This window comes from Colobus angolensis, unplaced genomic scaffold (assembly GCF_000951035.1).
Source record: "Colobus angolensis palliatus isolate OR3802 unplaced genomic scaffold, Cang.pa_1.0 Scaffold31, whole genome shotgun sequence".
NCBI lineage: Eukaryota > Metazoa > Chordata > Mammalia > Primates > Cercopithecidae > Colobus > Colobus angolensis.
Window position 1 is genome coordinate 11924675 of NW_012116377.1, and position 12120 is coordinate 11936794.

General features: G+C 39.5%; 1 protein-coding gene across 1 annotated transcript in view; it reads left to right on the forward strand.

The window, feature by feature from the left end:
* POLQ (polymerase (DNA directed), theta) overlaps positions 1 to 12120 on the forward strand; it is a 149520-nt gene that overhangs the window by 80090 nt on the left and 57310 nt on the right. The window contains exons 15-16 of the mRNA XM_011950860.1: positions 9281 to 9474; positions 11323 to 11447. Of these exons, the coding sequence (XP_011806250.1) occupies positions 9281 to 9474; positions 11323 to 11447 (319 nt within the window). The remainder of the gene's footprint in view (positions 1 to 9280; positions 9475 to 11322; positions 11448 to 12120) is intronic.

Here is a 12120-nt window from a genome sequence, read left to right on the forward strand (position 1 = left end):
AACCCAATACAGTACAATTATATGCATATTGTTTTATACGTTGCCTTTTAAATCAGTCAGAAGAAAAGAGAAATATGTAATGATACTGTTTTTATAGGTACCCACATAATTTCCTTTGTTGACGCTCTTTGATGTTTTTGTTTGGAATTGAAATATGGTTTTGGGTGAGTTTCTTTCAACCCGAAGAGCTTTCTTTAGTATTTCTTTGTTTCTTCTTCTTCTTCTTTTTTTTTTTTTAGAGTCTTATTCTATTGCCCAGGCTGGAGTGCAGTGGCACAGTCTTGGCTCATTGCAACCTCTGCCTCCCAGGTTCAAGCGATTCTTGTGCCTTAGCCTCCTGAGTAGCTGGGACTACAGGTGCATGCTACCACACCTGGCTAATTTTTGTATTTTTAGTAGAGACAGGGTTTTACCTTGTTGGCCAGGCTGGTCTTGAAGTCCTGACCTCAAGTGATCCACCGTCCTCGCCCTCCCAAAGTGCTGGGATTACAGGTGTGAGCCATCGCACCCAGCCAGCAATTATCTTTAATTTCTAACTTCACATTACAGAACAAAAACTGGATTTGTTAAACAATGTGTTATGGTTATGGTTTAAGAAAGCCATGGTAAATTCTAATCAACTGACTCGTGCTCAAAAGGCCTTGACCCCTAGCTCAAAGCACTGGCAATTAAAATACGTTTATGTTTTAAGTTAGACAAAACATTTAGTGTTTGCATGTACTATTTTATATTTTGAATATATAAAATATTTGTGTGATTCAAAAGTCAGAACTATATAAACAAGAATAGTCAGAGAAGTCTAACTCCTATAACCGTCCCTTCCATGCCTTTTCCACCCACCTTTCATAGATGACTGTTTTCATTCATTTTTTGATGTATCTCTTCTCTTTTTTAAGTTTACAAAAATTGTCATACATATTCTTCACCTTTTTTATACAGAGGGTAGCATACTGTATACATTATTCTATACCTTTTTTTTCTTAATAGTGTATCTTGGAAATCACTTCATATTAACTCATTTTTTATTTTTTATAACTATAATTCTGTTGTGTAGGTGGATGTACTGTTGTTCAGTCTATCAGTTCCGTATTGATGGACATTTGGATCGTTTTCAATATTTTGTTGTGGCAAATTATGCTGCAGTAAATAATGTGGTACACACAGTGTTTAGTTTTATGGAGGTGTATCTTTAGGAAAGACTCCCGGAAGTGCAATTGCTGGGTAAGATGTAAAACCATAAGTGATTTTGGTTTTGCAAAGTTGATCTCTGTAGAGTTTGTATCATTTTCCTGTTTTTCCAGTGATATATGAGAGTAGTTGTTTTTTCACGGCCTCGCAAGTAGTGAGAATATTGTTAAGCTTTTGTAATTTTGAGTGTAGTTTTAGTTTACATTTTTTTACATTATGAGTAAATTTGAACATTTTCCCCCATTTATATAAAATGTCCAGAATGGCAGTCTATAGAAACAAAAAGTACATTTAGTGCCTTAGTAGTTACCCATGGCTGGGGGAGTGTGAGGAGGTTGGACGAAAATGGGAAGTGATTGCTAATGGGAGGATTCCCCACCTCCCTCCCCAGTGAATTGTCCATGTCTTTTGCTCATTGTTCTGTTGTGTGTGGTGTTTGTTTGTTTGTTTTTGTTTTGTTTTTAGTTTTAAAGGTTTTTTATATATTAGGGAGATTGGTGCTTTGTGGTATAAGTCGAAGGATTTTCCTCTTGGTTTTTCACTTGTCTTTTGACTTTGCTTATCCTATGTTTTATATAGCATTTTTTATAAAATGCAGTTGAATTTATGAACTTTTGAATTAGTGAGAACTTTTTTTGCTCTGAGATCATTAAAGAATTCACCCACATTTTCTTCAAGTAATTGTATAGTTGTGGTCCCCCTATTTTTTTTTTTTTTCGAGATGGAGTTTTGCTCTTGTCGCCCAGGCTGGAGTGCAAGGTGCAATCTTGGCTCACCGCAACCTCCGCCTCCTGGGTTCAAGCGATTCTCTTGCCTCAGCCTCCTGAGTAGCTGGGATTACAGGCATGCGCCATCATGCCTGGCTAATTTCGTATTTTTTTTTTAGTAGAAATGGGGTTTCTCCATGTTGGGCAGGCTGGTCTTGAACTTCCAACCTTAGGTGATCCACCTGCCTCGGCCTCCCAAAGTGCTGGGATTAGAGGTGTGAGCCACTGTGCCTGGCCTCCCCCTATTTTGAGCTCTGCTTCATTTGGAGTGTATTCTAGTATATGGTTCTTCAGTTTCATGTTTTTTTCATAATGGCTATCTGTAATCTCAGCATCATTTATTAAAAAATTAGTTTACATAATGACTCAAGATGGCAACTTTTATCTTCTGTATTTCCATTTGTATTTGGGTACATTTCCAATTCCATTTGTCATTGTGTATATTTCTGTTTCACTTCTTGGTCTGACAAAATACCAGTTTGACTGATTTTTGTGCCAGTACCTCTGTTTTAAGTAAAAACTTTCTGGTAGGGCAAGTTTCCCTTCATTGCTCTGCTTTTTCAGTGTTCATAGCTATTCTTTTTGGCTTACTGTATTAGTCCATTCTCACACTGCTGTAAAGAAGTTATGGAGACTGGATAATTTATAAAGAAAAGAAGTTTAATTGGCTCATGATTCTGCAGGCTGTACAGGAAGCACCGTGGCTTCTACTTCTGGGGAAGCCTCAGAAAGCTTCCAATCATGGCAGAAAGTGAAGGGGAAACAGGCACATCTTATATGGCCAGAGCAAGAGAAAGAGAGTGAGAGAGAGGTGGGAGGTGCCACTCACTTTTAAACAACCAGATCTCACAAGAACTCACTGTTGCAATGACAGCACCAAGGGGGATGGTGTTAAACCATAAGAAACGGTCTTCATGATCCAATCACCTGCCACCAGGCCCCATCTCCAGCATTGAAGATTACATTTCAACATCAAATTCGGTGGGGACACATATCTAAACTATATAAATCCACCCTTGGGCCCCTATATCTCATGACCTTCTCATATTCCAAGATACAACCATCCCTTCCCACAGTCCCCCAAAGTCTTAACTCATTGCATCATTAACTCAAAAGTCCAAAGTCTCATCTGAAAGAAGGCTAGTGCTTTTCACCCATGAGGCCGTGAAATAAAAAAGCTAAGTTAGTTACTCCCAAGATGCAATGGGGGTATAGGCATTGGATAAATACTTCCATTCCAAAAAGAGTATCTGACTTGGTTAGGTTGTATAATCCTTTTTATGTTGCTGGATTTGGTTTGCTAGTATTTTATTTGGTTTGCTAGTATTTTCGTCATAAGATACATTGACCTGTAGTTCTCTTTTCTTGTGATGTCTTTGTGTGGTTTTGGAGTAATATTAACTGCACAGTATGAGTTAGGATATATTTCTTCCTCTTCTGTTTTTTGTTTTTTCTTTTTTTTGAAGAATTTGTTAAAGATTGCTGTTAATTGTTATTTAAATGTTTGGTGAATTTCACCAGTCAAGCCACCTGGGCCTGTGCTTTACTTTGGAGTAAATGTTTTGATGATGAATTTAATCTTTTTACTTGTTATAACTATTCAGAGTTTCTATTTTTTCTTCAATCAGTTTTGGTAGTTTGTGTATTTCCAGAAAATAGTCCACATAGATTATCTAATTTGTTGGCATTTAGTTATTCATAGTGTTCCCTTCTAATCCTTTTTATTTATGTAAGGATAATGGGGGTGGTTCCTCTTTCATTCCTGAATTTAGTAATTTGAATCTTCCTGCATCATTTCTTGATCAGTCCAGCTAAATAGTTTTCAATTTTGTTTTCCTTTCTTTCTCTCTCTCTCTTTTCTTTTCTCCTCTCCTCTCCTCTCCTCTTTCTTCTTTCTTTCCTTCTTTCTTTTTCTTTCTTTCAGCGGATCATCTGAGGTCAGGAGTTTGAGACCAGCCTGACCAACATGGTGAAACCCTGTCTGTACTAAAAATACAAAATTACAAAATACAAAAATTAGCTGGGCGTGGTGGCACTCGCCTGCAATCCCAGCTACTTGGGAGGCTGAGGCAGAAGAATCACTTGAACCTGGGAAGCAGAGGTTGCAGTGAGCCGAGATTGTGCCATTGCACTCCAGCCTGGGTGACAGAGTGAGACTATCTCAAAAAAATTTTTTTCTGTACTGAACTTATAGTTTCTTTTGTCATTATTCCCTAAATAATACAGTTTATCAGCTATTTACATAGTATTTATGTGGTATTAGGTATTATAATTACTCTAGATGATTACTCTGAATATGGCAGGATGTGTCTAGGTTATATATAGACACTATCATTTTATATCAGAGACTTGAGCATCCTGGATTTTGTTATCTGCAGGAGGTCCTGGAACCAATCCCCCACAGATAACAAGAGACAACTATACATTTTGCTATGGTTTGGTGGAGTTCTATAGATGTCTCCTAGGTCTAATTGAGTTAGAGTGTTGTTTTAGTCTTCTATTTCCTTTTGATTTTCTTAGTAGTTCTAGTCATTGTTGAAAGTCGGGTATTGAAGTTTTCAACTACAGTCGGTATTCTCAGAGAATTTGTTCCCCTGTACCTCTTACGGCTCTTTTTTGAATGAAGGGAATATTTTTTAGTATAGTCATTATCGCTTAAGGACATCTTTAGGCAATTTTGTTCTTGTGTGAGTATTACAGAGTGTACTTACACAAATTTAGATGGTATGGCCTGCTGCACACCTAGGATATATGGTATAACCTAACTGCTGCTAGGCTACAAACTTGTTTGGCATGTTACTCTACTGAATATTGTAGGCAGTTGTAATACAATGGTAAGTATTTGTGTATCTAGACATTTCTAAACATAGAAAAGGTATTGCAACACGTTAGACGTTTTGATGACTATGATGTCACTAGGCAATATTAATTTTTCAGCTCCATTATAATCTAATGGGACTACTGTCATATATGCAGTTTGTCATTGACCAAAATGTCATTATGCAGCACAAAATTGTATGACATTTTAATTTTGTACATTTTTCTCTATATTTTTTTATTTTTTGCCCTCTTTTTTTTTTTTTTTTTTTAGTGGTTACTCAAGGTATTATCAGGTACAGCTGAAAATTTATACTAACTTAATTGCAGTGAGATAAAGAAGCATTCTTAAATAACTCTATTTTGATTCCTTTTTTTGTGCCATTGTTGTACTTATTACATCATTATGTGTTGCAAACCTAACAGTACGTTTTTATACTTAGTATTTTTGTAATTTAATGTTTTTAGAGAAGCTGAGAGAAGAAAGGAGAGCAAATATACATTTACAGAGTTTGCTTCATTAACGTTCTTATTTATGATTGTGTTTTTTTCTTCATTTATTTCTATGGATTTGGGACACCATCTCTTGTCATTTCCTTAGTTCGGTACCAGCTTTGCTTTCACCTGCCTCCTGTGGGCTGATACTGTCAAATATATTGTGATTTTTATATGTTATGGGCCCAACAATACAATTATATGCATATTGGCAGGGCATGGTGGCTCATGCCTGTAATCTCAGCACTTTGGTAGGCTGAGGCGGGTGGACCACTTGAGGTCAGGAGTTCAAGACCAGCCTGGCCATCATGGTGAAGCCCCATCTTTACTAAAAATACAAAAATGAGCTGGGTGTGGTGGTGCATATCTATAATTCTAGCTACTCAGGAGGCTGAGGCACGAGAATCACTTGAACCCGGGAGGTAGAGGTTGCAGTGAACTGAGATTGTGCCACTGCACTCCAGCCTGGGCAACAGAGTGAGACTGTGTCTCAGATAAATAAACAAACAAACAAACCAACCCAATACAGTACAATTATATGCATATTGTTTTATACGTTGCCTTTTAAATCAGTCAGAAGAAAAGAGAAATATGTAATGATACTGTTTTTATAGGTACCCACATAATTTCCTTTGTTGACGCTCTTTGATGTTTTTGTTTGGAATTGAAATATGGTTTTGGGTGAGTTTCTTTCAACCCGAAGAGCTTTCTTTAGTATTTCTTTGTTTCTTCTTCTTCTTCTTTTTTTTTTTTTGGAGACAGAGTCTCTCATTCTGTTGCCCAGGCTGGAGTGCAGTGGTGCAGTCTCTGCACACTGCAACCTCCACCTCCCAGGTTCAAGCAATTCTCGTGCCTCAGTCTCCTGAGTCCCTGGGATTACAGGCATGCGCCACCACTTCTGGCTTATTTTTTTTTGTATTTTTAGTAGAGACAGAGTTTTGCCATGTCGACCAGGCTAGTCTGCAACTCCTGACCTCGAGTGATCCAGCTCCCACCCCCCGTCCACACAGCCTCCCCAAATTCCGGGATTACAGGCGTGAGCCGCTGCACCTGGCTAGTATTTCTTATAAAATGGATTTGCTAACAAAATTTTCTCAGGTGTTATCTGGGAATGTTTCTTTTTTTTTTGAGACGGAGTCTCGCTCTGTCGCCCGGGCTGGAGTGCAGTGGCCGGATCTCAGCTCACTGCAAGCTCCGCCTCCCGGGTTTACGCCATTCTCCTGCCTCAGCCTCCCGAGTAGCTGGGACTACAGGCGCCCGCCACCTCGCCCGGCTAGTTTTTTGTATTTTTTAGTAGAGACGGGGTTTCACCGTGTTCGCCAGGATGGTCTCGATCTCCTGACCTCGTGATCCGCCCGTCTCGGCCTCCCAAAGTGCTGGGATTACAGGCTTGAGCCACCGCGCCCGGCCGGAATGTTTCTGTTATATTTTTATTTTTGAAAAATAACTCACCTTTATATAAGATTCTTAGTTAAGGCTGGGCATGGTAGCTCATGCCTGTAATCCCAGCACTTTGGGAGGCTGAGGCAGGTAGATGGCTGGAGGCTAGAAGTTTGAGACTAGCAACACGGTGAAACTCCGTCTTTACCAGAAAAATACAAAAATTAGCCAGGTGTGGTGGTATGCACCTATAGTCTCAGCTACCTAGGAGGCTGAGGTGGGGGGATGGCTTCAGCCTAGGAGGTAGACATTGCAGTGAGCTGAGATTGTGCCACTGCACTCCAGCCAGAGTGACAGAGCCAGACCCTGTTTCAGAAGAAAAAACAATGTTTAGTTGACAGATTTTTTTTTTCTTTGAGTGGTTTAATATGTCATCTCACTGCATTTTCTGGCCTTCTTGTTTCTGGTGAGAAGTTAGCTGTTAATCTTATCAGGTTTCTCTTATACACGATGACTTGCTGTTTTCAAGATTTTTTTTCTTTAGCTTTAATGTTTTGACTGTGATGTGTCTTTGTGTGGATGTCTTTGTATGTATCCTGCTTGGAGTTCACTGTGTTTCTTGGATATGTAGATTAATGTTTTCCATCAAATTTGGAATACTTTCAGCCATAAATTCTTCAGATGATTTTCCTTTTCCTTTCTGTCTTCTCCTGGTACTCATTATGTATATGTCGGTCCATGTAATGTTTCTCATATTCCTTTAAGGCTCTGTTCATTTTTTCTGTTTTCTCTTCTCCCTCTTTCAGATTGCATAGTCATTATTAATCTATTCATGTTTGCTGATTCTTTCTTATGTCAGCTTGGATATCTTGTTGATCTGTCTAGTAAATTATCCATTTTAGGTCCAGGTTCGGTGGCTCACACCTTTAATCCTAGCACTTTGGAAGACCAAGGCCAAGGCAGGAGCGTTATTTGAGTTTAAGAGTTCAATACCAACCTGGGCAACATGGTAAACCCCATTTTAGTTATTGCACTTTTTTTTTTTTTGGAGACAGGTTTTTGCTCTGTTGCCCAGACAAGAGTACAGTGGCACAGTTATGGCTCACTGTAGCCTTGACCTTCTGGGCTCAAGCAGTCTTCCCACCTCAGCCTCCCAAGTAGCTGGGACCAGAGGCATATGCCATCATCCCTGGCTAATTTTTGTATTTTTTTGTAGAGACAGTGTTTCACCATGTTGCTCATGCTGGTCTCGAACTCCTGCGCTCAAGTGGTCCTCTCCTTTCAGCCTCCCAAAGTGCTGGGTTTATAGGCACGAGCCACTGTGCCTGGCCAGTTATTGTACTTTTAACTCCAGAATTTTCATTTGGTTCTTTTAAAAATAATTTTCTCTTTATTGTATTCTCTACTTAATGAGACATTGGCATCGTGCCTTTTACTTCAAGCATGCCTTTTTTTTTTTTTACCATGTTTATAATGTTTGCTTTGAAGTCTTATTTCAGTAGCTGGAGCCTCTCAAAGGTATTTCTTTTTATTTCTTTTGCCTGCTTTCCCCCCTGTGTTTGAGATGCACTTTCCTATTTCTTATATGTTTCATAATTTTTGTTGAATCTTGACATTTTGGGCATATATCAACTCTGAATATTGATTCTTCCCTTCTCTCCTCTATGTTATTGATTCTTTCTTGAAAATTAGTCAGAATGCTTAAGATTCTAACTACAGTTAGAATATTGATATTAGAAGTGTCTGTGATTAAAAACTTAGGTTCTGGCCAGGCGCAGTGGCTGACGCCTGTAATCCCAGCATTTTGAGAGTCTGAGGCAGGAGAATTGCTTGAGGCCAGGAGTCAGAGACCAACCTGGGCAACAGAATAAAACCCAATTTCACCAAAAAAATTAGAAAATTAGGCAGATGTGGTGGCACTCACCTTATAGCCCCAGTTACTTGGGAGGCTGAGGTGGGAGGATTGCTTGAGCACAGGAAGTTGAAGCTGCAGTGAACTGTATCCCAGCCTGGATGATAGAATAAGACCTTGTCTTAAAAAAAAAAAAAAAAAAAAGACTTGGGTTCTATAAAATCCAGTTTGTATGCTTAATGATCTGGCAGTGCATTGTTTGTGAATAAATGATGTTTCCATATGAATGAGGTATTATCGCAGTTAGACATTTTTGTAAATCCTGAGGCCTTTGTCTTTTTATTTTAAGTAATTTTATTGTAATTTTTTTGAAATGGAGTCTTGCTCTGTTGCCCAGGCTGGAGTACGGTAGCACAGTCATAGCTTACTGCAGCCTCAAACTCCTGGGCTCAAGCGATCCTCCTGCCTCGGCCTCCTAAAACGTTGGGATTACAGGCATGAACCACCACAGCCGGCCATTTTATTTATTTTATTTTATTTCATTTTTTTTAGAGACAGAGTCTCACCCGGTCAGTTGAGCCAGAGTGCAGTGGCGCAGTCATAGCTTACTGCAGCCTCAAACTTTTGGGTTCCAGCGATCTTGCCATCTCAGACTTCTGAGTAGCTGGGACTACAGGCACATATCATCATGCCTGGCTTTTGTCTTTAATATGAAGGTTGTGTATAATGGTTTTTCGTAATGTAATAGTTTTAGTTAATGAATAATACTTCTTCCTTTTAGGTTACACCTATGTTCGAGGATTGGACTACTATTGATTGGTATCGATTTTTCTGTTTATGGGAGAAGTTGCCAACTTCAATGAAAAGGGTAGCAGAGCTAGTGGGAGTTGAAGAGGGGTTCTTGGCCCGCTGTGTGAAAGGAAAAGTAGTAACCAGAACTGAGAGACAGCATCGACAAATGGCCATCCATAAAAGGTAAACGTCAAGGTCTCTGGGCTTTCCAGTATTTAACACAGTGTCTTGCATGTAGTGGATGCCCAGTTTATTGTAGTCACTTTCATTGTCAATAAAATCAAAATTTTGGCAGAGTATGAGATTTTTCATTTTTTTTTTTTTTTTTGAGATGGAGTTTTGCTCTCGTTGCCTGGGCTGGAGTGCAATGGCATGATCTCAGCTCAACGCAACCTCCGCCTCCCGAGTTCAAGCGATTCTCCTGCCTCAGCCTGCAGAGGAACTGGGATGACAGGCATGTGCCACCATGCCTGGCTAGTTTTGTGTTTTTAATAGAGACGGGGTTTCTTCATGTTTGTCAGGCTAGTCTTAAACTCCTGACCTCAGGTGATCTGCCCACCTCCGCCTCCCAAAGTGCTGGGATTACAAGTGTGAGCCACCACATCTGGCAAGTTTTCTGTATTTAATGAATTTATTGGTATTTTAGTTTCTTTCTGCAGTTCACAGTTTAGTAGCCCTTATATATAAAGATCTTATATTTTAAAGTATAATATTTAATTACCTCTCTTTTGTAAAGAAGGTGTTGATCAGAAGAACCACCAACTTACTGTGACTTCATCTGGGGTTATACTTTATATCATGCTTAGAGGTGATTCACTACCAATAGGGAAGAAGAGCTAATTAAAAGATTCAGGTGGATAAATTGATACAGGCTGTTAGCTTCTTTGAACTATAATGAAATTGGCCGGATGCAGTGGCTTACACCTGTAATCCCAGCACTTTGGGAGGCCAGAGTGGGCGGATCACTTGAGGTCAGGAGCTCGAGACCAGCCTAGCCAATGTGGTAAAACCCTGTCTCTACTAAAAATACAAAAATTAGCCATTTACAGGTGGTGTGCACCTGTAATCCCAGCTACTTGGGAGGCTGAGGTGGGGAAATTACTTGAACTTGGGAGATGGAGGTTGCAGTGAGCCAAGATTGTGCCACTACACTCCAGCCTGGGCAACAGAGTGAGAGTCCATCTCAAAAAAAAAAAAAAAAGAGAAATATAATGAAATGATTTTTCTTAAAAAGCAGTCTTTAGTATATTATTTATAATATGGTTAAGTATAAATTTTATAAGGATTTATATACTTGGATTACTTTTGCTACTGTTGCCTTTCAAATCAAAATTGGATGCTATATTTATATTATCATTTTATTGGAGTAATGATTTACATGTAACTGTATATCAAGTTATCTTTTAAATTTTTGTGTCATCACATTTCTTGAACCAAGTCTCATTTCTTGATAGCAGCAATATTGAATATGGGCAACTTTTTGTTATACACACATCAGTTCTTTACTGTAGTACTAATGCATGTCAAAACTTGCTTTGCAAGCATTGATCTCAATCTTTGTCCAGTAACCCTATTTTCTTTCTTTCTTTCTTTTTTTTTTGAAATGGAGTCTCACTCTGTTGCCCAGGCTGGAGTGCAGTGGCACAATCTCAGCTCACTGCAACTTCCGTCTCCCAGATTCAGGCGATTCTCCTGCCTCAGCCTCCCGCATAGCTGGGACTACAGGCATGTGCCACCATGCCCAGCTAATTTTTTGTATTTTTAGTAGAGATGGGGTTTCACCGTGTTACCCAGGATGATCTCGATCTCCTGACCTCGTGATCCACCCGCCTCAGCCTCCCAAAGTGCTGGGATTATAGGCTTGAGCCACCGCGCCCGGCCAGTAACCCTATTTTCTATTAAGAATCTTACTGGAATGTATTTTATAAGTCCTCTGTTGCCTTTCCAGTTCTAAGTCATTTTGCAACATACACTGTATCTCCTAGTAGATGTGAATGATCTCTTACCATGCTTTTGATGATTTATTCCCAGGTTTTTCACCAGTCTTGTGCTATTAGATTTAATCAGTGAAGTTCCCTTAAGGGAAATTAATCAGAAATATGGATGCAATCGTGGACAGATTCAATCTTTGCAACAGTCAGCTGCTGTTTATGCAGGTCAGTTAAACAAAGGGTTTCATAGTTATTTAAGACTATGATTTGAAGTCGAGTTAAGATTGCTTTTTTTTTTTTTCAAATTCTATTTTATTGTAGGCCTCTTTAAAAGTGCTATAATTTTGTACAGTTCTTGTCATCATCGGAAAATTCAAAACTGTGGCTCCTCAGGGCTCAGTACCATGTTACAGAGGATTGGTAACTAGCTGAATGTCTTGGCCTCTATTCCTTAGCAACCTGCTGACTATCCTCCTTTCTGTTTTCCTTTTTCTTCGCTTTTTCCTGTTGCAAGAAGAAACAGAAACAGAGTTCTCTGTGGTCTCCCCTTTCTCATTAAGGTACTGATTGCCAGGCGCGGTGACTCACGCCTGTAATCCCAGCAATTTGGGAAGCTGAGTCGGGTGGATCACGAGGTCAGGAGTTCAAGACCAGCGTGACCAAGATGGTGAAACCCCATCTCTACTGAAAATACAAAAATTGGCCACGTGTGGTGGTGGGTGCTTGTAATTCCAGCTACTCAGGAGGCTGAGGCAGAGAATTGCTTGAACCTGGGAGGTGGAGGTTGCAGTGAGTCAAGATCATGCCACTGCACTCCAGCCTGGGCAACAGAGTGAGACTGTGTCTCAGATAAACAAACAAACAAACAAACAAACCCAATACAGTACAATTATATGCA